This window comes from Lepisosteus oculatus, chromosome 18 (assembly GCF_040954835.1).
Source record: "Lepisosteus oculatus isolate fLepOcu1 chromosome 18, fLepOcu1.hap2, whole genome shotgun sequence".
Lineage (NCBI taxonomy): Eukaryota > Metazoa > Chordata > Actinopteri > Semionotiformes > Lepisosteidae > Lepisosteus > Lepisosteus oculatus.
The window spans coordinates 12,785,740-12,812,245 of record NC_090713.1 but is presented as its reverse complement, the minus strand read 5'-3'; the positions used below and the strand labels follow the sequence as shown (position 1 = coordinate 12,812,245).

The following is a 26,506-nucleotide window of genomic DNA, read 5'->3' as shown; positions in this document are numbered from 1 at the left end:
TTCCCTCCTCTATAGTAGATCCCTTTCCCTTTTCCCACATTCTTGCTCAAACCCCTAGTCCAGCAGTTGGCTCTGTTATTCCCTCCCTTTGCTTTGCTATCTTCCCCCCTTCACCTGAGTGACTAACACGCTTGTGTACCTGGGAATAAAATTAGTAAGCTGCAGTTCCAGTCTCCTCCCTCTCTCCTTACACTGCAGGCCATGCTGAGGGTAACCAAGGAGGAGTGCTACAGTATTTAGAATTTCTTAATGTCTATTTATATCCTGTGATTTTTTTTTGTCAAGGAGCAATCCAATCAATTCTATTTTTGAAAGCAGAACTCAGAAGCTACCGTTAAAATATAAGGGTTAGTTTCTAAAAGCTGTACTGGATCTATTAGAATGACAAATTGATGAAGTAGCAGCTTGGAAATACAGAAAATATTGATGTTTTGACTTCAATTTGACAATTACGAGGATCAAATGAATGTTTTTATCTTTTTAAATTCTGTTGTGTTTCAGAAGTTCTCATGAAAGGTAATTCTGTATAGATTAAAGTAATTGATAAGTATTATTATACTAACTCTGACAGAACAAAAGATCATCACCTTGTTTGCCAATTAATATATCTTGAACAAAAGTCCACACTAAATCAGTACGGAATTTATAAATGTGGTGTTTATTCATATCAGTCACAAACAACAGCACTGCCACCTTGTAACTTGGTCTCATAAGATCTCAGTTGAGCACAGCTGGGCCAGATCAGAACCACAGTGGGAGACCTCCAAGGAAAACCAGTTTCCTGCTGTCAGTGGACCTGCTGAACCAGAATTTACAAACAATCCCAGCATGCTGCTGGAGTGCTGAGAAACTAAGACTTTATTATCCCTGAGGGGGCAGTTTGTTTTACAGCAGCTTTATACAGATGGACAGAAAAAAACATGACAAGAACAACAATATACTGTACATACATATTTGTATAGAAGTCAAGTGTTAAGTGATGATATGGCTACAGGTATGAATGAGAACTTAAATCTGTTGGTTTTGGAGTTGGGGAGTTGGTATTTGCATTCTGATGGGAGTAACTGGAAATGGTTAAACAAGGGGTGTGAAGGATCGTCACAGATGGATATTGCTTTACGCAGAACATGTGAATGATAGATGGAGGAGAGGGATGGAAGATTAACACCAATGACCTTCTGACATATTTTCACAAGACTGCCCAGTTTGTTCTTGCTCCTCAGATTCAGGCTACCAAACCAGCAGATCAGGGTGAAAGTTAGAACAGATTCAAGGAAGGACCGATAGAACAAAATCAACAACCTTAAATGCTTAAGCTTCCTTAAGAAAAAAAAGATGCTGCTCTCCTTTGATTTTCTTTACTCAAGGAGCTGTTTAAGTCTGGAACAAGGCTCCCAGCCATGTTGGCACAATACTCTGGCTTCTTTCAAGTAACAGCCACATGAGATTCTCAGATCAATGAGATAGTAGCGACCAAACAACCTTGATGTGCCCAATGGCTTCTTCTTAAATCTTAAATCATAGGCGGTGAACCACACAATTTGCAAAACACATTGAGTGGAGTGTCAAGAAAAGTCCAGAAATATCAGTGTAAGGAATTATTATTATTATTATTATTATTATTATTATTATTATTATTATTATTATTATTTAGTGAATTTTCCATGTCCTTTCCAGGAAAATTTGACATCGATCCCTTTGACACAGATCTGAAAAGTCAAGAGCCAGAGTAAGAAACTGGTGATTTTAAGATCATTAAAGAATAGCAACGAACACAAAGTGAAATTCAATGTCAACTTTATAGCCTACCAACCTTTCGGTTTTTGGTGTGCATGAAATAACATATACAAAGAAGATAAAAAAATCTTCAATAGCATACATGTATCCAATACAAAATACAATACAACATTCCAGTGAAAAGAGATCCAACAATTTACCAAACAATAATTTTATAACAATGTTGGGTTAATAGCATCCTGCCACGTTGTTACTGCCGACACATGTCTTCAGGGAACATTTCTGCAATATATTTCATAATTAAAATGAAATTGTCCAGGTTTATGTTACAGTTGTAATATAGTATGTATTACTGATATGACTGATTTCCTAATCAACCCAACAGTTTTCAGTTCATCTGTTGCTGTCACGGACGTCCAAAGGGACTAACCGTGGGGAGCAGGAGAGCAGAAAAAGACCCATATGCGTAGCGGCGAGACGGGAAAAAGGCCCGGGCTCATTAGTGCAAAGAGTTCAGGAATGCCGTATAGAAACCTATGCCCTCAGGGAGCGGACGTGGGGCGCCCTGGTGCTAGGCGGGTCTCAGGACATCCGAACCTCAATGCTGAGCGAGGACAGAGTACAAGACCCAGAAATATATAGCCCAAGGGAAAGAGAGGGACAGGAAGGACAGCAGACCGGAAACTAGGGACAGGACAGAGAAGGAGCGCCCTCTGGCTGCAGAGGGCGTGACAGTTGCAGTCACTGGCTGAACAGTGACTGATCCACACTATGAGTCTTAAAGTGTTTGGAGCAGTGAGGCGGCACAGGTATGCAAAGCATCTTCCTGTAAGCAAATCCTGTCACAGACAGTTAGAAAAAGTCTGAGCTGGGAATCAGGTGCAATTCTATGGTTTGGCTACTTCTTGCTATTTGCTTTAATTTGTGCTGCTTTGAAAGAAGTGTCAAATTTTGTATTGTATACATTATACACAACAGTTTGCTAATATTGCTTTTATACAGTATTAGCCAGTATCACTAGTAGCCATAAAAGCACTCTTACCATTAGGTATTTCAGTTTCTAAATTTTCCTGTAATTTCAAATAATCAAATCATTACAAAAAAAAGAAAAAGAAGCATTGAATACAGAAAAATCATGCAGAGTGGGTAAGAATTTTAATTTAGATGTTAAAACGATCACACTGTTTTAGTAATATGTGATATGTCAAGGAAATATGATGTTTCTTTTGGAAGTGAGTATGTGATAGTCTGATGTGATGGTGTTGTGTGTGTATAGAGACACAGGTAACTGAAGGAATGGTATCTTTAATAGGTCATCACCTTGACCCAAAGAATGTGTTGCATAAGTCCAGAAGATATACAGTAGATGAAGTGTCAAAATAGTCCTTTTTTCATGAATAGGTCTCTAGCTCAGTGTTTCCCGTTTTTTTTGTAAAGTTTATGAAACCATTTCATCCAACATGGAAGGACAATATCTATCCACGACACCTTATGAGTATACCCCCAGTATGCAGCAGATCAGATGAGGAATATAAGAATGAATCAAGGTCACTGGAGTTCACATCCCTACTCTCTTAAACAGTGTCATGGGGTCCTTAATAACTCCACTCAAGTCATGATCTCAGGTTAAAATTTAAAATTTGGTTTAATGTGTCATGTGAAGGATATCAGCTCCTACAGCACTACATCCCTGTGTGTTTGCTTGTAAATAATTCTGGTTCAGCAACACCACTCACAGCAGGAACCTGGTTCGTCTTGTCTTGGAGGTCTCCCACTACTATACTGATCTGACCCAGCTGTGTTCAGCTTCTGAGATCTGATGAGACCAAGCTTCAAGGTGGTAATGTATTTGTAAATTATGATCAAAAGCAACATGTATAATGTTCTTATACATTTATTGTGTACTGTTGTTCAAGATATGCCAAGTTAACTTAGTCAAACAATAATAGATTGATTTTTGTTTCAATGCTTCATTGACCAAAGAGCCCCAGTGTCCCCAGCAGTAGAATCAGTGACGTCATTGTCCTGTGTTTGTCAGTATCTCTGAAAGGGTTGAACATTGACTGATCCACACTGTGAGTCTTAACTAAACACAACAGTGAGCAAACACATATTAGTAACTGTCCCATGCTGTTAGAATAGAACAAGATCCCAAACTTCTAGAAAACACGATATCTTCAAGAAAACATGAGTTAAATTTGGGCACAAGGTTTGTTATCTATAGTAACTCCTGGAATACTCCTGTGATAAAGATTCAAAAACATTAATTTATCATTCAGAATGATGCAGGACCAGCAAATTCCATAAGACATGTTCTCAGTGTTTCCAGCACTGACTGGCTACAAGTGCTGCTGAAGCCAGGAAAACAATTTGCATAGAAGAGACACTTTGCATTGGCAGCAAATGCTTCAGTGCTCTGGGAGTGCTTATAGCCCTGTGAGTTTAACACTTCATGACTGAGAGCTGCCCTTCATGGCAACAGAACCCACAGCAACAATGACCTTCATCACCATCTTCATCTGGACACTCTTCTGCTTTCATGGTGAGTAGAAATTAAATTAATGCAATGAAACAACGCAGGGAGATTTGCAATATAAATGCATTTTCTGTTATTTTTTCAATGCTGAAACTGATTGCAAGAAATTATTCTATTTTGGGCATTTAAGGCATATCAATATGACATTATATTACTGGTAATACATTACATTCATTTTTCATTTCAGGTTCCAGTGGGCAGATTACTGTGACTCAGACTCCATCAGTGACATCTGTTCTCCCAGCACAGACAGTCACTGTGAGCTGTAAGCCCAGCAGTTCTGTGGGTAACTGTTATTATAGTGGCTCAAATTACCCCTGTCTTGCTTGGTACCAGCAGAAAGCCGGAGAAGCTCCCAAACTCCTGATCTATGGGGCTTCAATCCGTCAGTCTGGGATCCCAGGTCGTTTCAGTGGCAGTGGATCTGGAGCTGACTTCACTCTGACCATCACAGGAGTCCAGGCTGAAGATGCAGGAGATTATTACTGTCAGCAGTATGGCAGTACTCCTCTCACACAGTGATACATGTCTGTACAAAAACCTCCCTCAGCTCTACAGGAGCTGCTCTGGCTCATCAACAGGAACCACAGAGGACTGAGGCTGACAACATCTGCAGAGCTGCTACAGGTGAACTGAGCACAACTAAGTTTGTGCATAATGTATTAAACATGTTTCTTAGAGTTATGGTCAGTATTTTTACCCAAATTAATTCCAAATGTAATCACAGTACATTATTCAATGAAACTGAAGATGAAAAATAAAGAATAGTGAGTACTTTTTAACAACTATGGAGATAATCTTTTATACATTCTTGATAACAATAAAATTATAATTCTTTAGCATTTCAGACAATATTAAATGTATATCATTCATATATATATATATTTTTCCAATAGGACCAGTAATAACCTCGAACACTGAGAAAGCAAACGCTGCTGTTCAGGCAGTGGAGTTAATTTCTTATTAAGATGTGGGACTGTCTGTGCCTGCGTGACACTGGATCTGTTAGATTGACAAGCAGATGAAGCATAACTGCCTGAACTACAAACCACAAGTCTGAAGATTTATAAATACAATATAAGTGATAAATTCAATCATACACTCAGTTCAGTTCTGATCATTTTAAAGTCATTGTTTATACAGTCTATAACAGAAAGAAAGCCCAAACACTTGCTGTCAGTTCACTTGTCCAATATTGTTTGGACAAAATACCAATTTATCAATCTTAGATACAACATGTCAATACAATACAAAAACAAACAATACAGGTACATACTATTCACAGTCTTTAATATAGTCCATCATTGCAAATTCTACAGGACAAAAACTGACAAAATATCACAAAACTTTTTTGTGAGTTTTTGGTCAGGTGAATGTAGTTTGGTCTTGTGATCAAAGTGATTTTCAGTTGCTAAAGCCTGAAATAATTGATTACTTTGTTCCATTTGAAAATAACTAGACTGGAGTGTTTTTCATATACTGTACATACAGTACATTTTCTTACTTTCACATAAAAATGAATAATATTAACTACAAGTAACACTACACCTCCTGCCTATGGTATGAGCTTTTGTTGAATTGCAAGTAAAGTGTTGCTTGTTTTTTCAAGTGATTTCATTTGATTTTTCATTTCATTTCAGAGGAATGGTGTTATGTGTGTAGGTGGTTGAATGTTAGCAAAACCTTCAATGAAGATACACACTGTGAAGTTACATACTGTACATACTTTACCGAAGCATCAATGTTCAGTCCCCTAACTCAGTAGCTCTTGGAAGCAAATTTCATAGTAATTACAACTAGTACTATAAAGTTTGTGTCACATTTCTGGATAGAGTATGTCTCCCTCAGTGTGTATAGCAGGATGGTATAATTGTGTTCATTCTTCTTAATTTGCTTCAGTCCTCACTTGGTCTGTTGGGGATTGATTATGAACTTCAGCTGTCAAGCCTCTCCATCACTTTTCTATTGATTCAAGTCTGGGTTTTGACTGGGACTGGAACACTCAAGGACATTCAGTCTCTTCTTGTTAGACCTCTTCAGTGTGGTTTTGGCCTTGTGCTTCAGGTCACTATTCACAATGAAGAGTGAATTTTCTGCCCATTGTTTAAATTAATGAGTCAAACGCTTTCCTGTACTTTGCGTCATTCATTATATCACATGTACTGTATCAGCAGCCTTGGACCCAACAGTGTCTGCTGGGCTGAACTCCAGGTTATTAAAGGTATAAAAAATCTACAAGAGAGTGAGGAAAGAGAAATGAAGGTTCAAGACAAAATAACACAAAATAACACAAGGGCAGGGAAAAGAACATTGAATTTGTTACTGCCTGGGCTTGGGGAAACCTCTGTAAAACAGAAGATTTGGGGTTTATCTGCAAAACCCCTTCTATTCATGATACCTCAAAAAGGATCTGTTACTGCTGTATACAGTATATGCTGTATGAATTGTTGTGTTGTATGCAAAAGGATAATTGGTCACTCCAGGGTGACAAAAAATATTTTAATAAGGTCAAAGTCAGAAATACACCATCGAACTACACCAAAAATACATCAAATACACGTGGTTAGGATGGTTTGTGAATGTGTTAGGTTTATGTTGTATTTGTATTGCATGTATTTTATTATATGAGCTCACCAAACCAAATTCTATGCAACTAGTTGCAAAGTTTTGAGCTTCAACTTGAACTACACTGTCTGTTATGGTCTAACTTAAAGGATCAATCACTCCACTTACTCAGCATTCATACTCTTGAAGATAAGTAAATATGGAGTTACTATTGTTTGTGTAAATTCACATCATTGTATACTGTGGTAAACATTCTAAAAGTGTCATGAGTCTTTAATAACCAGCAGCTCACGAATTTGACTGAACACCTGTAACAAGGTTGTGGTGCTAGAATAACTCTGGTCCTGCATGGACAGTGGTCTCAGATCAATACCAACTTGAGTGAGAGCCAGAGGTTTAAAAGAAATGTGACAAGCCAAGCTCGTACTGGTCTTGAGAAAGAAAAGAGAAGACCTGTTTTCTTCGTGTGAAAAAGAAAATTACTCCTGCATCTGAAGGTCAGAGGTGAGGTTCTGTACTGAAGGCCGAAGCTGATGAATGAGAATCTTTTATTGCTGCCCATATCAAGAGGGTGCTTTTCGTTAAGGCAGAATTCCCACATGGCTCTCAGAGCCTTGGGGATTGAGTGCAGTTCATGGTCTACTAGTGACCTCTAGTGTAGACTAGCACGACTTCAGGTGAAAAAAGGACCCCTGTATGGCAGCACCTCAAACTGGGCAGCTAATGAATTCCTGATACAGAGGAAGGTCTGCAGACTCCTGCTCTACAAGCACCACTCACAGAAACACAATCATATTATTGGTTTCCCATTGCAGTCCTGACCAGGACCAGCCTTGCTTAGGTTCAGTAGTCACAAGTTTAGCCAAATATTTTGGTGATATTAAAGATATTTATTGCACATTTCTGAACTGGACATTTCTGAACATATAGTGTTTCTTTGAAACAATGTTCTTAATCAATTAAATCAATTACCCTATTTTGCAGTTAATTTAATCATATCTGAGCTCATTACTGAAGCTGAATATACAGTTCTCTTTTTTTCCTGATATGCAGTACTAAACTCAATACAATGTCTTTCAGACATTTCCAGGTTATTCCCCCACATCCCTTCTTAACAGGAGTCAGTTATCCAGGTGGACAATATTCCCAGGTCTCCATCACACCTGAGGTGCCATTGAGGACATGAATTCAGCCTTTTCACTCTTACTTTACTGGTTCTCCATCAAAGCATGTTTGTACAGTAATACTAGAACTTGTTATAAAATGAGAATTGAAACTTACTGAAATGTACTGGTACATTTGTAACAATGTTTTTTCAGTATTAAATTTACAGTATAAAGATCAAGCTGTAATAAAATAAATTGTGTTTTTTTGCATGTCAGAGATTAGTTACCAATCTTTGACTGGGATAAACAGAGCAAAACATTAATATTTTCCATTATTCTAGCAGGATAGTTAGTAAAATGATGTTAGTAAATTATTTACACAGTAAAAGCAAATTAGTTAAATAAGAGAAATAAATGTTTTATCTTTCAGAAATTAGTAACCCATCTTTGGGATAAACAGAGCAAAACATGACACACTGACACAAAACCCTAACAAGCCCTATCTGTTTTCACAGCTCAGATATCATCTAACTGTCTGTGAGAGGATTTGTATACAGGAAGGAGCTTTGCATACCTGTGCCGCATCACTGCTCCAAACACTTTAAGACTCACAGTGTGGATCAGTCACTGTTCAGCCCTTTCAGAGTCACTGACACACAGGACAATGATGCCACTGATTCTACTGCTGGGGACACTGGGGCTCTTTGCTCAAGGTGAGGATAAAATATAATTCTTACATTCTGTGGTTCTGTGATTCATTCTGAATATTGTGATACAATAAAACTTACTGATAAATGAATGAAAATTATAGTTATATTTTTCTCATGCAAAATAATACATACCGTAAATGTTTATAATGATCAATTATTAATATTCTCTTATCTATAACTATTCCCTCTCCAGGGTCCAGTGGTCAGATTTTTCTGACTCAGTCTCCAGCTCAGTCTGTTCTCCCAGGAAGCTCTGTCTCTCTCAGCTGTACAGCCAGTCAGTCTATTAGCAACAACCTGCACTGGTACCTGCAGAAACCTGGTCAGGCTCCACAGCTCCTGATTCGTTACGCAACAACCCGTCAGTCTGGGGTTCCTGATCGATTCGCTGGCAGTTATTCTGGGACAGTCTTCACACTGAAAATCACAGGAGTCCAGGTTGAAGATGCAGGAGATTATTACTGTCAGCAGAGTAACAGCTTCCCTCTCACACAGTGATTCACATCTGTACAAAAACCTCCCTCAGCTCTACAGGAACTGCTCTGGCTCATCAGCAGGTCTGAGACTGAGAAGAACAGCTGAGCTGCTACAGGAGAACTGAACAACACTGGGTTTGTACATAACGTACAAATCTACAGCATATTATATTTGAATATATTTGAAAGTACTGTAGATATTTGTTATTTTACATTTTTACACATAAACTTCTAAGGTATCTAAGTTAATACAGTAGATATAGCAGCATGATGGCACAGTGGTTACTATTGTGCCTTGGAGTGCTGGTGCCCTGAGTTCAATTCTGAATCTGGTGTGGAGTTTGTATGTGCTGGTGCTGGAGGAAATGTGATGACATGACTTCAATTTTAAAATCATTCATCTTAGGTTATCAAAGAGAATATGAAAAGAAATGTAAAAGGCTTCTTTGGCATTTTTAAGTTTCATGGTTATACTAGAATACAATAAGTTATTATGCCATACACTCTGCAGAGATTAAACAAATTACAGCACAGATTAGCGATGGTTTTAAAAGGGTTTTAAGTCAGATAAAAAGGGCCGGAGAACACCAAAGACACACAGAAGGTGTATCCCTGTGGTGCTCTGAATCCCAGCAGTTTTGCAGGATGTTTAATAGTCTGAGTACAGCTCTGGCCAGCCTCTGTTATTACATCAGACTCTTTTCTATTCCTTACCCCTTTCTCTCGGGCTGTCTGGGTTACTTCTCTTTCCCTCTTCTTCCAGCTCCCCAGCAGATCCTTTTTTATTCCTTCCTAGGGAGCCAGGCATCCTGATTCTGTTCTGATGCCTGGAGATCCTCACTCCATTAGCCTGAGCTCCCTGATGATTCCTAGTTCCTGGGCTCTGACTGGGACCTCTCCCTGCAGCTGTGCTGACCCGGGGCTCTTAGAGTTTAGCGATGACTGATAACTGTATAGTAGTTCACATTGTAGAAATACATATCTGTGCTCCAGAAATATGTCATTACACATCTCATCTTAGAGAGAGGATTGGGGGGAAAATCTGTCAGTTGTTGTGTTGTTGGGAGGAATTGCTCACATGGGAGAGTTGAAATTTATCAGACTGTGTCTCTGTGTTTCTCTGACAAACCAGGTACACAGCTCCCCAAACCCTGCTGGTGTCAGTTCAATCTCTTTGTTGCCTTTTGCTTGTTTAGTTCCTTCACCGGTGTTAAAACTTCTCATTCAGTATCTGAAAAGTGCGACTGGTACCACAGATGTAGTTTGACTGCAGAAGTGTTTCCAGGATGCTTCACATGCCGTGGAAACTGTAGATGACTGGTTTAAACAATGAGGTTTTAGATTTTAAATGTAAATTGTATCAGAAGTGTATACTGTATCTAAATACTGTAATCCTTTCTACCTACAAAAAGCTTGCTTTCAGGTATTTGTGAGACATTGTGGCCTTCAAACATCTAACAGTTGTCAATCAGTGCAAACTGTATTCACACCTCCACTACACCATTGAAACTCTCACTTTCATTTTTTTTGTAAATAAATGTAATCATTGACTACAATGAAATACACTTCAGTATATCTATATAGAGTAAATATGCATAAATAGATCAATATACAGTACTAAATCTGATACTTATCAGTATATAACCCATAAAATCAGAAATGTGATCTGTTTGTGGATCTGAAGTCTATTTTGTATCATTATTTGTTGACTAAGATGAGCCACTTTGAAAAACTAAATGTGAGAGAAGGGGAGCCAAAGTACAGAAAGAAGCTGAAAGTCAGTGTATTTCTAGCTTGCAGCAGTGACCTCTACTGGAATTACTGGAAAACTGCATTATATTTTATAATCTAACCTGGTGTTGCCTGATAGGCAGCACTAACCAAAACAATGAGCAAAATATCTATGTAACAATCACATGTCATTAGAATACAACAAGATCACAAACTGAATGCCATCAGGTAACATGAACTACATCTGCAGGAAAACATGAGGTAAACTGAGCCCTCAGGTTTGTTAACAAAAGGAACTCCTGGAATATTCCTGCTATGAAATTGTGTTTGTTGATAATGAGGCAGAACCAGGTTCCAGCAGCTTGGTAAATTAATTAAGGAAGACACTTTGCATTGGCAGCACATGGTTCAGTGCTCTGGGAGTGTTTATAGCCCTGTGAGTTTAACACTTCATGACTGAGAGCTGTCCTTCATGGCAACAGAACACACAGCAACAATAACTTTTATCAGTGTCTTCACATGGACATTTGTTGTCTGTACTCGTGGCGAGTAGCAAATAAATTAATACAAGAAGATTTGTAATCAGCAGAAATGTCATTTTAAATGTTTCAAATGTGAAACTGTGTATAATAAGCATCTGAGGTATATTTTATTATTTATAAATAAATATATTATTAATAATACACCAACCAATGGTTTTACTTGGTACCATCACAAACCTGGAGAAACTATGAAACTCCTGTTATCCCCACAGGGTGAAGGAATGGCTATAAAATAATCTACTCATATGGCCTAAGAACATTAAAACTTGAGAAGAAAGAATAATTACATTGCAAATCTTTCCCTCCCTGCAAGCTCTTCAAATCCCAACACCAACCTTCCCCTTGAATTCCCTGTATATAATGTAACAAAACCACTTCATCTGACTGATGTATGAAACCATGAACTCTACCCTCCAGCAGGTTGAAAGAACAGCCCCTCAGTGTAGCTCCCTCTGCTGTCGACTGAATGACATGAATGACATATCTGTAGTAAAATGAATAGGCACAGTGGCTCCAGCTATATTCATACCCCAGATAAAACAGGAACAAACAACATCATATGACAGAAATCTTTATATTAAAGATATAATAGCTTCCTTTAAACTATTCTATAAATACAATACTCTAATACTAATAGCACTAAACTAAATAAAAGCCATAATTTTGATTAATAATTGATTATTAATCAAGCACAAGGGTCACATTTGTTCACACCTCAAGCTCATGTTCATTGTCATATGGACTTGAGTACAATGAAATGCTTACTTGCCTGTTTCCTCACATAACAAATGGCATAACAGATGACAACATATATTGCTAGAGACAGGAGCATAATGGCATGTGTGCCAACAGCATAATGGTAAGAAACAGTATAAAATAAAACTAAAAAAATTAAATTAATTAAGAGCTGGAGTTTAGGAGTCTAATGGCTGTGGCAAAGACTTCTTTTAAATACTGCAAATACTTCCATTTTAAAATAAAATCCAACAAAATTAAATCAACAATAACGTTCCACTGTGAAATTACAATAAACATGTCCAAGGATATATAGAGAAATATCTAGAAGCCTTTAACAGGTTACAGTTTCCCTGCGGTATAAAAAGGACGCAACACACAGAAAACACTCAGCTGCAGATGGTATTATCACAGTGAAGAGCAGAGAGCTCCTTCAACACTGCAGGGAGATGGTAATTAACCACACAAGGCTGGCTATAAAAATATCTACTTGTGACAGTTCTCAACCTAAATGCCCGTGGATCATGTGGCCTCAGCACATTAAAATTGCAACTGTAAAATAATATAAAAAGTGCAAGGAGTTTTTATTAAAGCAAAACTTTCCTCTGGAGGCTCTTCAAAACCCAACAGCAAACTCTATCTTGAATTCCCTGTATAAACTGTATCATACTGAAAGTGTGAACTCTACCATCCAGCAAGTGGAAAGAAAAGCCTTCAGTGTAGCCTCCCTCTACTGTCGACTGGAGGCTACAAGTCCCTGCCCTCTACTACAGGGAGCTGCTGTCTCCTGGAGGCTGAGCACAGGCTGTGTGAGAAAGTTGAGATCATAAGGAGAGCAGGGTTGTAATGATAATGCTCTCCCCACAGTCCCCAGCAGAGGGAGATGTTGTAAAGAGTGAGATGCTATGATCTATCCCTGGCCCTCACCTACTGAGGTCTCATGTTGGTCAATGTCTCTCTTAAATTCAGTCAGGGATCAGACAAATATTTTTTAATTATTTTCAGAATCCAGTGGACAGGTAACTGTGACTCAGACTCCATTAATGAGATCAGTTCTCTAAGGACAGGCAGTCACTGTGAGCTGTAAGACCAGTCCTGCAGTGTACAGTAATAACCGTCTAGCCTGGTACCAACAGAAACCTGGGGAAGCTCCTAAACTCCTGATCTATCTCGCAACTACCCGTCAGACTGGGATCCCAGAGCGTTTCAGTGGCAGTGGATTTGCGACTGAATTCACTCTGACCATCACAGGAGTCCAGACTGAAGATGCAGTTCTTGGAAATAGGAATGAAGAGGTGGGATTGGGTCATCAAAGATAAACTGAGCTTTCTTATCAACTGCAATAGAATACAGCCATAACTAGGCTGTGATACTATGTTTCAGATCTCATTTGTGCTTCGCTTGTTTCCTCCCATCTCTGACCCAGACAGTTTCTACCTTGTCTGGATCCTCTCCTGTGCTACAGACCTTCTCACTTCACCTGACTATACTCCTTTTGTGTGTGCACATTGATTCTTTTCCTTCAAATCCTGTTTGCATGACCACAGTATGGCCACAGGACTGTTTCTCTGGCTGCTGGATGTCTCCCACCTGCTTGCAGTCTACTGCCTGTTCTCCTGTCTGCCCTCCTGCTCACTCGTCTGCCTGCCTGCATGTAGGATTCATCACCAACCCAGACCACTGTGCTCCTTTCAGCTCAGTTATTACACAGGATGCAGGTTTGGACAGGTCTGTACTGGATTTGCACTGTGGGATAGTGTAATTGTATCCATTCTTCTTGACAGAGTTAATGAACTACACTTATCAAGTCTCTCCATCACTTTTCTATGGGATTCAAATCTGGGCTTTGACTGGGACTGGAACACTCAAGGACTCTCAGTCTGTTCTTGTCAAACCTCTTCAGTGAGGTTTTGGCCTTGTGCTTCGGATCATTATTCACAAAGAAGAGTGAATTTTTTGCCCATTGTTTCGATTAGTGAGTCAAATATTTTTTTCCTGTAGGATTTGCTAGTACTTTGTGTCATTCATTATATCACATGTACTGTATCAGCAGCCTTGGGCCCAACAGTGTCTGCTGGGCTGAACTCCAGGTTTTTAAAGGTGTAAAAAATCTACAAGAGAGTGAGAAAAGAGAAATGAAGGTTCAAAACCAAATAACACGAGGGCAGGGAAAAGAACACTGGATTTGTTACTGCCTGAGCTTGGGAAAACCTCCGTAAAACAGAGAAGATTTGGGGTTTATCTGCAAAATCCCTTCTATTCATGATACCTCAAGGAAGATCAGTTACTGCTGTATATAGTGTATGCTGTATGAATTGCTGTGTTTTATGCAAAAGGCTAAGTGGTTACTCCGGAATGACAATTTTATTGATTAAGTAAACACTTTGATAAGTTGTGTCCAGTTCAGAAATGTGCAATAAATATCTTTCTTAAATATCACCAAAATGTTTGGCTAAACGTGACCCTGAACCTAAGCAAGGCCAGTCCTGGTCAGGACTGCAATGGCAAATCAATAATATGATTGTGTTTCTGTGAGTGGTGCTTGAAGAGCAGCAGTTTGCAGACCTTCCTCTGTATCAGGAATTCAGCTGCTGCCCTGTAGGAGGTGCTGTCCTATTAATGCAGGAGATTATTACTGTCAGCAGAAATATACAGTAGCTACCCTCTCACACAGTGATACACGTCTGTACAAAAACCTTCCTCAGCTCTACAGGAGCTCATCAACAAGAACCACTGAGGACTGAGAGTTAGAACAGCTGCAGAGCTGCTATATCTCTAAACAGACTGTGTTTGTACATCATTTATAAATAGTTCAAGTAGGTACGTAGCTGCATCATCTGGGTTGGCCTGCAAAGGCAAAAAGTAAAGGTGGTCTCCCCAAAGAAAACTACACAGCTGAAACGTAGTGTTTCTTTTCTTCTCTTTTCAGCATGGAATAAACCTTTACTTGATCATGTATACAGTAAATCTTGTGTAATAAACACATAGAAAGGATCTGTAGATTTATTTAAGTATTAAGCTTAATAGACTATGACACTCAAAATGACAAATCAAACAAACTATTAGCATTATAGCTAATTATGCTATTAGCATTATAATCAAACAAAAGATTTCAATATTTTTGCATAACTATATATCTATATTTATCTTGTGACTTGTATTGTTTATGTAGAATAGAAAGCAATATACTTCTCTATCTATAGACAGATCACAGAAGTTACTGTGAGACACTGGGGATCTGGATGTTTTCCATTGAGACGTGTTGATCATCAAACAGAACCTCAAGAAGAAACACTGACTGCAGTTATTAACATTGACCACAAGAGGGAGACAGAACAGGGCATTGCTGTCTTTGTTGTAACAGCACTATGATTTCATCAGTGAAACTGTCTCGTGAAGGATTCTAATAAATAAATCTAATATATAAATAAAAAAATAAAAAAAATAAAATTAAATATATACCATATATAATAAATCTTGTTTTTCTCTTTATAAATTTGGAGAAGTGTTTAAGTCATGGTTATACAAGAAAATTACTCTTTTAAAAAAAGAAAACTCAATAATTTGCGGTCAGTTCACATGTCTTGAACACCAGTCCATACTAAATGAATGCACATTATGTACATGATGTATCTGGGTTATTCATATTGAAGAGTGAGGTCTGTTCCCCAGAAAACCTCTTCTAATCTGCACATTTCTAATCTTCACTATCCTCTTGGCTTCTTCATGGAATCACTGCTTCCTGGGGACACAGGGACTGCTACAGTAGTCTTACTGCATAGACCCAACTACCTACATGCATAATGTATAAAAGCAAATGTTTCACACACAGCCTGAAGAAGAAAAATAATTTTCTGGCTAAAACATACTGTATAGAGAACATTGAACTTCAATGCTGAACTTGAAAAACAATGGTGATTGTCCTGTTTAGATTTCAAACAAAGTAGAGGGATGGAGAATATATATCTGTCTCTGTTAAGTATTGTGAGCTTGTTTTGTTTTTTGTATATAATTTCATTCTTTTTCTTGTGTGAAACCAAAGCAATTACCTTCCTGGTAAAAATCACTGGGACTTTAATCTTTAATGCCACCAGAGAACAGCAAGACAAATACCAGAATAACTGTGGAAAATTACCAAAGTAACTGTGCAATGACAGTGCCTACAAACTACCAATAGCTTTGCTGGCACTGTGGGTTTAGTGCTCCTGACAATATGCAAAACTGCATAACGCTCACAGACTTACTTTCCCCTGGAGTTTATTCAAAATGAAATGTTACATTTTGTGCCTCATGTAAACACAGTTTTAACCATGAAGACTGTAGTGTGCTCTCACAAGGCACCAGTTCTGTAGGGGTTTGGGCATTTACTGGGTCAATTTTTAATTGTAGCAGTAAGTCACAAAATTATTCTTTTAATGGCTTTAGAATCCAACCTTGCGATATAACTCAAACAACGCAAACACACAGGTACTAATACACGAGGATACATTTATTAATACATAAAATATGCATATAAACCTAACAGATCTTATCAAGAGGGTTATCAGAATACAAAAGGTATATATTCATTCAGTTACGAAGAGTTACATATATCAAGAGGACATACGTTCAGTATATCATTCATTTAGACCGTTTCGTAACTTAACTTGGTTATAACTTCTACATTGGATACTCAAAACAAGTACATAACTCTTAGGAATTAAATTGATATCAACTGGTTGGGATAACAATTGAATTCTCGAGCTGTAATGCATTGAAGTTGAATACTCATCCAATCTCTTGGGACTCAGATCTCCTGCGGGCACAAAGAAACAGTTGCAGGCTGTTGCTGTCCAATCCACGCTCTCTGGCTCGGTGCCAGGCTGTGCTGTGCGGCTTGCGACGGTGCGTTGCTGATGCTCACTGACCGGCTAGTTAGTGTTGGCTTTAACTAGCAAAGTTTGTGCACAGGAGAAAAGATGACTGTGGGTCCCAGCAAGTCAGGAATAGGAGTTCTGAATAGTGATTCAGCTGTCCACAGTTCTGACCTGTTCGGCTTGCTGCTGATGCTAACCTCGGGTGGATCTTTTGGTTACTCTCTGGCAACCTCCGCTCTCGACTCTTAGAACAAAGGAAAGTTCTGGCACTCGGACACATTGGCCGTTCCGTGGTTGTCCGGGCTGAGTCTCAGGATGGTCAGGAGGCGCGCTGCGAGAATGTCCTGCCCTTGGGAGCCTTTCTGCTCCTGGGCCGTCCTGCCCTGGAATTGTCTCGCACCCCTGGAATTCTCCTTAGAATTCTCTTTAGAATAGTCTCCTACAATTTCCCCTACTCCAGGGTCTCTGTGTTGCCTGTTTTTACCATGAGGAACTTCAGCTCGTTCATTGGCTGAAAGTTTCATGGGCATCAGAGTCCCACGTGGGTTACTCGGCCCCACCAGTCCCTGATTGGTTGATCAAGGTGAGATATGAGTCACTTACTCCTGACACTTAGAAATGCAGTCCAGATGTCCATCTGGCACTCCCTAGACAGATAGGCGCCAATGGATGACCATTGATCATGATAGCCAGGCTTAGCTAAGTGCATCCCCATTTGGGAGCTGTCCCTTATCAAAGGAAACCTTAAATCAGCCTGCATGAATAGTTTCTCTGTGGCTGCACCAGAGATGAAGAGAGAGATGGGGCCTCATTTGGGAAAGCACAGCAACACTTAATTCTGTCTTAACAAGCATTGCCGCTACAGCAGGATCCAGGATACCTGCTCCAACAACATGGCTAGGCAGCTTGTTCCACACTCCCACCACCCTTGGTGTAAAGAAAGTCTTTCCTAACTGCAGCCAGACTATCTGCTTCAACAACATGGCAGCTTGTTTCATTTAAATGCACTTTCCCATAGTTTCCGCTTGTGCCCTCTGGTTTTATTTTTGCCTGAAAGCTTGTGATCATCAGCTGCTCCGTCACTAATTGTTTGTGGGTTCCCCCCCTTCCATGTTTTCCCCTGTCCAGAGACGGACGAATGCAGGCTGAACAGGAACATCTGTGGCCACGGAGAATGTATCAACTCTGCCAACGGCTTCGCCTGCCTCTGCAACACTGGGTACAAGGATCATGCCCAGAGGAAGTACTGTGTGGGTGAGGAGCCCGTGCCCCGCCGCTCACAAGCTGCTCACAAGCTGGCTCTCAGAAAGTCCTGGGAAACGTTCCCTCTTAGCCGTGCGCATGTGCCCGTGCGCACACAGGTCATGAAATCAGTGCACATAGGAAATTGAATTGCGCACCAAAAATTGTGTGCATTATTTTTGCTACTTGATCGTCAATATCAATGCTCTTGTAGTCTCGTACCTCCCTGCTCCTGCCCGCTCTGACACTCGGTCTCTATGACTGGGTTCATGGAATAGGTGTCCCGGATCTTTTGGATCTCTATGCTTCTCTGAGGATGGCTATATTAACAAAAAAATAATTTCAGGTTTACAATTTGACATACGCTCAATTTAGTGCGCACAAGGTTTTTGTCACTGGGAAAGAAATTTGCACAACTTTCACAAATTTCTGCGCACACAGGCCATTAGAAATTAGAGGGAGAGTTGTTCCCAGGTGGGTAGGTCTGGGAAGGCAGAGGTTGAGCTCAGAGAGGGACCTGGTGACAACGTAATGAACCCTGGGTCAGCACTGCTGCCTGGCGGTGCTGGGGACCCCGGTTCAATTCCAGACCTGGGGGTGCTGTCTGTTTGCATGGTCTCACCATGCTCGCGTCCTATGGTGCAAAGGCAGGCTGGGAGATTAATCGGCTTCTGGGGCAATCGGCCAGGTGTGTCTGTGGGCGCGCGCTGTGATGGACTGGCGTCCTGTCCAGGGAGTACCCCACCTTGCGCCTGTTGTATGCTGGGATAGGCTCCGGCTCCCCCACGAGCCCGTACTGGATAGAGTGGTTAGACAATGGATGGATGGACCAGGGTTCATTTAACTGCCAGAGCACAGTTAGCACTATGCTGGGCACTGGGCAGCCAGGGCCTCTGCTCTCTTTCAGCTGAATGGTGACGCCTGTTGTTTTTGCCCGCTGTTTGATGACTTCAGCAAAGTCCTTCAACAGGCGCTGCCCCTCCCGTTAGGCGTAGTGGAGCTTGTGACCACCTCCTGAAGAGTTATTATTATTAGGAGGCCATGATGGGTAAAGGCCAGGGGGAAATTTGGCCAGGACACCCAGTAAGAGGAAAGATCCCACTAGATGCCTGCCTGTTTGACTGCACCGGAGGGGGGGGGCACTAACTGTGGTGAAATGAGGAGGCCTTCTCGGTTTCAGACGACAAGGAGTGCGAGGAGGAGCCCTGCGGCAGTGGGCGGGGCCAGTGCATCAACACGGGCGGGTCCTACACCTGCCGCTGTAACCATGGCTACAAGCTGCAGATTCACCTTGGCAAGCGCACCTGTGCAGGTAAGGGGGGGGTGTCCCTTAGGTACCACCTGGGGCCTTAGACACCAAGGAAAAACCATCCCTCTCGAAGAAGGAAAACGTCACAAATACTCAACGAAAAACAAAACTTTTAAAGTACGTCTTAAAAGTATTCTGTGCCGGCAAGCCTATCAACCTCCAGTACAATTGAACTAATTTCCTAGCCTAAGCTTTCCTTCACTCGGGGAAGGTTAAAAAAAAAACATGATAACCCTGGCTGGTTATCAAACTTTATCGGGGACAAATGAAGAGAAAAAAAAAGAAAAACCCCATCCCCAGACACCACAACACTCCTGTGGGGGTCAGAGGTCAGTTAAAACTTTTCTTACACTGACACCACGATAAAAACAAATCTGCACGACAACGTAAAACGGAAACTACTGCATGGCAGAACCAGCGCCGGATTTTCCCATGAGGCACCACAGGCACAGAGACTGGGGGCCTACGAAATCTTTAGGGCCCCACAAAGGAGGGACACACTAGTGACTCACGAGAAACGAGCTGGAACAGCATTCTCTAGGTACTCCAGATCAATAATCATACGTCTCTGTAGCAGCTGTACTACAAACTTTTTTCCCCCCAATTCAAGGTCTTTAAATCTGCTTTTCTTGTTCAGTATTTACTCATTTCAAAACTTAATTCTTCAATTCCTCAACCTCTTTAAACACACAGTCCATGGACTATTTTTAAGACCTTCAATTCCAACTGTTTTACATCTACTCCGAGACGTTGGTCTGGAGCTCCTCTTGCGTACGTACGAGTGCATCTCCATTATTTTTTCCCCACATCACCTCCAGTTGTTTCGCTTTTCTCATTAGTTGCCATTGATTTTCTTGTAGTGCTATACATACACGATGGAGGTATCTTAGACTTCTCTTTCGACGACCCAGCGCTGTCTTTTCTCTTCCCAGTACTACTCATATCAAAATTCTTAAACTTAAAAAAAACAACCTTATTAGCTGTTCTTAAATTATTACCGAAGTCTAAACAACTACTGTTACGTCCTTATATTTCTGTAGTCAACATTCATATAACATTTCAGGTGGGTAGCTGCGTCAGCATGCGTAGGCTGCAAAGGAACAAATAATAGGTTTATTCCCTGCTGAAAAAAAGAAGAAAGAGAACACAACGTTTCGGCCGTGGAGCCTTCTTCAGGTGTGAGAGAGACAGGGCTGTAGGCAAAGGTAAAGTAGCGGGAGAACAAAGGCTTACCAGCGCGGTGACGTCACCACCCTTCCCTGTGGATAGCAGGGACCTCAGCCGCCAGCCTGAGAGAGATCTCCCTTTGGCTCAAGAGGCTGGGTCCCTGTTGAGTGATGCCAGAAGCCCGGGTTCAAGTCCCTGATTTTGGGGGGCTGACCTGAGGTGGCAGTGGTGAGGGTGCCTACCTGAACCCTATAGTGCTACATTATTATATAATATATTATAATTAGGAACAAGTAATAGGTTTATTCCATACTGAAAAGAAGAAAGAAAACAACGTTTCGGCCGTGGAGCCTTCTTCAGGTGTGAGAAAGACAGGGCAGTAGGCAAAGGTAACTTTCTCACACCTGAAGAAGGCTCCACGGCCGAAACGTTGTGCTCTCTTTCTAAGTTTTTTCAGCCTGGAATCACTTGTTCCTTTGCAGCCTACGCATGCTGATGCAGCTACCCACCTATATTATAATTATAATAAATAATGTCATAACGTAACATTCAGGTCATGGAAAAACTCACAATTCCTCCTAAGCCTCCCCCCTGAACGCCATCTTGAAACGCTCCGCTGTTCCAGAAACTAGAGGTATCGCAGCGACGGGCGCCCCATCCATCACATGGTTCGGCCATGAAGACTAATTTCAAGTGCGTCACGTCATTCGACCTCATTCCATCGGCGTTTCCCGCTCTTTTTGCACGTTTCGGAGTGAAAGTGCCCCCCTGGAGGGGGGGTGTCTACGCACCCCCACAATCAGGCACCTGGACAGAACTTTCTCGTTAACTCCCGATGAAATACGTCTCGCAGGCGCGTTCAATACGCGGCGAAGCCCCTCTACAAACGCAGAAACAACGGGCTGGTTTTTTTTTCCTCTCACGGATGCGCTGCCGAAATCGGTAGTTTGTTTTTATGAGATTTCCAGTCGTCGGACAGCGGACGGCTCTGAATCTCCTCTCTGTCCCCCCCCCAGACATGAACGAGTGCGTCAAGCACAACCCCTGCGGGGAGAGCGGGTGCTGCGTCAACCTGCCCGGCGGCTACAGGTGCGAGTGCTACGAGGGCTACAAGAGCAAGTCCCACCGGCACCCCGTCTCCGAGGGTAAGCGAGCCCCCCCTTCACAACCCCCCCGCCGCTCCGCCATCTTGAACAAGAACAACACGCTTCCCTTCCTCTCTCGTCGCCGTCTCATTCTCGGTTTGGCTCACATTTCTGCTTTATTTCTCTTTAGCATTCTCATTCATCTCTTCCTTCTCATTTTTCTTTTGATCTAATTTAACGTTTTTCCACCACCCAGTCTGCGGACGCCGCTGTACTTGAATTTCATTCTAAATTGAAGACCTCGGTGGGGGGTTGAGGGGGTGACGTTTCATCTGCATGTGCAAAATATTGTAAAAACATCACCCCCCCCCCCTCCCCCACCTTAGCAGTATCGCCAGACTACGTCCTGTGTTGTCTTCGACTGTTGCTGAAAAGCTGGTCAACACGTTGGACTCGTCTTGAATTGAGTACTGGAATGCTCTGCTCACTGGGGTTTCTAAATCCACACTGGGCAAACCCCAGTCTGCCCAGAGTTCGGCAGCCAGACTCCTGACCAGGTCCGAGTGCCAGTGATCACATCACTCCTGTCCTGGAGTCCCCGCACTGGCTTCCTGTCGGGTTTCGTGTCCACTTTCGAAAATCCTCCTGCTCGCCTGTAGAGCTCTGCATGGCCTGGCACCTTTGTACCTGTCTGAGTTACTGTCTTCCTCCTCCCCACCTCACAGCCTCTGTTCCTCAGACTCTGGTCTCCTGTCTGTCCCCCAAGCCTATCTACACTCTGGGGGCGACAGGGTCTTCTCCTGCTGCACCCCAAAGCTCTGGAGTTCTGTCCCCAAGTATATCGGAGAGCCACCTTCTCTAAACTCCCTCAAATGCAAACTGGCTCTGTGTCTGTCCCTCTGCTTTCCGACTGTATTCCAAAACCTCATTGTAATGGTCTCATCCTGCAGTCTCCTCTCACTGTGTCTTTACTGTAAAGTACCTTTCAGAAGCCACTTTTAAAGTTTTATTACCAGTATAGGCGCGAGATCAGGGTCTTCTCCTGCTGCGCCCCAGAGCTGTGGAGTTCTCTCCCCAAGAGTAGCAGAGAGTCACCTCCCCTGAGCGCTTTCGAATCCAGACTCCAAACCTCCTCCTTCTTCAGAAGGGTTTTAATTTAACTGGCTTTGTGTCTGTCCCTCTACTTTCCTGCTGTATTCCAAAACCTCACTGTAATTGTCTAATCCTGCAGTCTCCTCTCACTGTGTCCTTACTGTAAAGTACCTTTCAGAAGCCACTTTTAACATTTATTACCAGTATAAGCACGAGATCGGAGGCGCCCTGCTCCTCCGCGACCTGGCGAATTCCAAAGACGGGGTTCAGGAAAGCTCGAAGAGGGGGCAGCGGTGTGTCGTCCCCCCGCCCCAGTTTTAACGAAGATGCTCCCTCTGCTGTGGTTCCAGATATCGACGAGTGTCTGGACCCCCACACCTGCCCCAACGAGCAGTGCGAGAACACGCCTGGTTCCTACGAGTGTGTACCCTGCCCCCCCGGGCACCGCGCCAAGGACGGCATCTGTTACGGTGAGCCCCCCCCCCCATCCCGACTGTCCGAGGCCCGGACCCCCAAAATTGTTTCTTTTTTTTCTCGTCCTCCTGTTTCTCGGCAGCCTGGTGTGAGAGCAGAGCCGACAGATGAAGAGCTGCTCTGCATCGTTAAAGGCCAAGTCAGATCGCGTTTTGCGGTAGAGGGCTGAGCAGTCGCTAAGAACGGGCACTGGCCCAGTCGGATATAGGAGTACGGGATGGCAGGCTGTTCCTACCAGCTGGTGATGCTCATCTCTGGTTTACTGATACCCGGATCGCAGAACCCTCACTGCCCACATCGCAGAACTCCTCTGGCGCAGCCAACGGCAGCAATCCAGATGATTCCCTCTGCTCCTTTAGCTGGAATCCAGCCGTTTTCGTCTTTTCCCCAATCCTGATCTAGGAAGCCCTAGCACTCACACCTGCCGGGTTTTCATTTCAGCCCCGAAGTGACTTAATCAGGGGGATCCATTTGAACCCCTTTCTGCCCTGTCATGCGTCGGAGGTCCGGCTTTTATCCACTGCCTTTCAAAAGCCAAGTCACTTCTTATGTAGAAAACCTGCAGAGACACCCGTCAACCCAGCTGTTACTTCCATTAAGGCCCCATTAGGCCCAGCTGGAATGGAAACCAGCAGGTGGGTGGGCATTCCTCTCTTGCTGCTGTAGTGACGGCACTTCTGGACAGGCACTGACGTATGCATCTGTTTGCAGCTGCCCACAGTGTCACGAGCCGGAGCGTTACCCAGCGGAGTCCAGGCACGTACTCTCGGATCCAGCTCCCTGCCTGCCTCCCGCCCCCCCCCTTCCCCCCCGGTGCACACTGGTCATCCCATGGCAGCTTTTGAAGGAATTTGGGAATATTAAGAAGGTGGCACATTGGCACCTATCCTGGGAAGAAACAGGTGCAAGGCAGGGCACACTCTGGGTGGGACACCAGTCCATCACAGGGCACACACACACACACCCCACCACGGCCACTTTTCCCAGAAGCCAGTTCACCTCCCGGCATGCCTTTGGACTGTGGGAGGAAACCCACGCGTTTTGAAAATGAAGTGACAGGGGGACGAAGGTACACAGTATTTGTCTGTGACCCAGTGATTCAGCTGCGAGGAAACTCTCTGTGTTTTTTTTCTTCATCGATGACCAACGCAGCTCTCCGGGGTCCAAATCCCTAATGCGTGAAATTTTCCATCAAAAATATTAATAGCGCATTATTCATATCGATAGTTCCCCCTTTTTTTCAGGAACGGAAACACATGGCTTAATTAATGGAATCGCTCGTCTCCACAACAATTTCACAATTTTCCGTTCATCGCTTTTTTTTAGTCAACCCAGTACACGACGCAAATGCGTGAGGTTTTCAGACCAAGGCACAAGACTGTGAGATTCGCTCGCAGTGCAGAGAGAGCACAGACACAGACACAGACACAGACACAGACACAGACACAGACACAGACACACCAGAGCACGGTTTCCCAGAAGCCAAGGCATTTCCCAGCATGTCTCTGGAGTGCAGGAGGAAATCGGAGCCCCCTTAGGAGACATGGAACACGGGGAGAACATGCAAACTCCACACAGACAGCACCACAAGGCCAGAATTGAAGGGCTCCAGAGCTATGTATGAGGCAGCAATGCTGACCACTGTGCCGCAGTGCTGCGCAGATAAGGAGCTAATAAAGAAAAATGATCCAGTAAGTTATTCAGCCTGAAGAGGTGAGTGTGATTCATACAGTAGGTCATTGCTGGTGGCGGAAGACGAGGCAGTTGCTGAGCAATCCCACGATGCACGTATCGGGCGGGTTGAACTCGCTCGTGTGACGAATGGGGTGGCCAGTTTGCGTCGGGACCTGCTCGGTCGGGCCGGGTCTCCCTCTCTAAGCTGACACGCTGGGGGCAGCTGGGCTCCTGCGCTGGGGTCTGCATGCACACACTCCGCCTTCTGGGTTTCGGGTGGCCTTTTCTTGACCTCTCTCGGCTGGTTTCTCTTTTAGCTGGGGGGGGGGTTGGAGGTCTCGCTCCAGAAGCGGATGGATGTGCTCCGATACGGGCGACACCCCGCGCTCGCTGTCCGCAGTGTTGGGATACAGCAGGGTCTCCACAACCACGAAGGTCCGGTGCAGTGAACTGTTGCGAACAGCCAAATTCACCCCCCTGTACCGTAATTACACCATCGTGTACTGCAGTATATAGATTGATTGGCTCAAAGACATCGGAAACCCTCCCTTATCGGATAATTCAAGTACTAATGCGTTAGCTTTAAGATAAGCACAATAAAACCGATCAACTGAGACGAACAAATGCAAACACAAATTGATAGTGATCAGCTAAAATAAAGAACATGAATCCCTCCTCTGCTGTGCAGCGGATGCCTGCAGTCTCTCTCTGCCTCTGTGATCAGCACGCCCCACTGTAATGAAGGATAAAACTGTCAGAGAGCCTGCAAAGTCGTCTCCGGCCTGTCATTCCCAGCACTGCTGACACAGAACCTGGAGCGTTGGCTCCGGTGTGTTACCCTGAGCAGGCTGAGCTGCGGGTGCTGGGGAGTGGGTAGCTGGGCAGGGGGCAGGGAGAGGCTCGCTCGCTCGCTCGATTTCGTCTCGCCATCCTGGTCCGGCACGGCGCTAATTGGGCCGCCGCACATGCCAACCTCGGGCTTGGTGTCGCCCCCCGCTCTGCCCGGCTTCGACCCGACTGGATTGCGAATCCGGGAAGGGTATATCTGCAGGAGGCCGGGCCCTGCCGTGCACCCACGGTGGCCGGCAAGGTGTGGTTGGGCCTCGAGGAGCGGTAAAACGGACTTTGATCCCCAGCGGGATCCAGGCGGGCCGGCAGTCCAACCCCCCACTCCTCACAACCTGGACTGAAGGGGATCCTGCGGGGGAACATCGGGCGGCAAGTGTTTCGAGTCCATTTCTGGTTGTTCCTGCTGCCGAAGCCCGAACCCGTTGAGGGGGTTCCTAATATTTTGGCCAGTGAGTGCAATCCAGCGGGAGGGAGGAGGCAGGGTGCTGGATAACCTTCTCTCTCCAGGGGAATGCGGAGCAGCCAGCACGTGCAGTAACGTTGTTTCCTTCCTCTGTAGAATAGACGTGGCCTGTTTCGAGGGGATGCTGGGAGCTGTCTGAAACATGGCGTGGGACGCT

The 26,506-nt window shown here is 43.3% G+C and overlaps 2 protein-coding genes and 1 long non-coding RNA gene across 3 annotated transcripts in view; 2 read left to right on the top strand and 1 right to left on the bottom strand.

Annotated features, from left to right (window-relative positions):
* Positions 1–26,506, bottom strand: part of LOC107076077 (NACHT, LRR and PYD domains-containing protein 12-like) — a 703,435-nt gene that overhangs the window by 418,792 nt on the left and 258,137 nt on the right. The gene's annotated exons all lie outside the window — the stretch shown is intronic.
* On the top strand, positions 8,158–10,888 carry LOC138223936 (uncharacterized). Its single transcript, XR_011182355.1, has 2 exons — positions 8,158–8,657; positions 8,848–10,888. It is a non-coding gene; the product is annotated as an uncharacterized lncRNA (long non-coding RNA).
* Positions 13,851–26,506, top strand: part of LOC138223953 (latent-transforming growth factor beta-binding protein 3-like) — a 47,142-nt gene continuing 34,486 nt past the window's right edge. Inside the window, exons 1-6 of the mRNA XM_069180132.1 lie at positions 13,851–13,866; positions 18,123–18,248; positions 19,417–19,548; positions 21,729–21,857; positions 23,240–23,359; positions 24,075–24,119. Coding sequence (XP_069036233.1) covers positions 13,851–13,866; positions 18,123–18,248; positions 19,417–19,548; positions 21,729–21,857; positions 23,240–23,359; positions 24,075–24,119 — 568 coding nt within the window. The remainder of the gene's footprint in view (positions 13,867–18,122; positions 18,249–19,416; positions 19,549–21,728; positions 21,858–23,239; positions 23,360–24,074; positions 24,120–26,506) is intronic.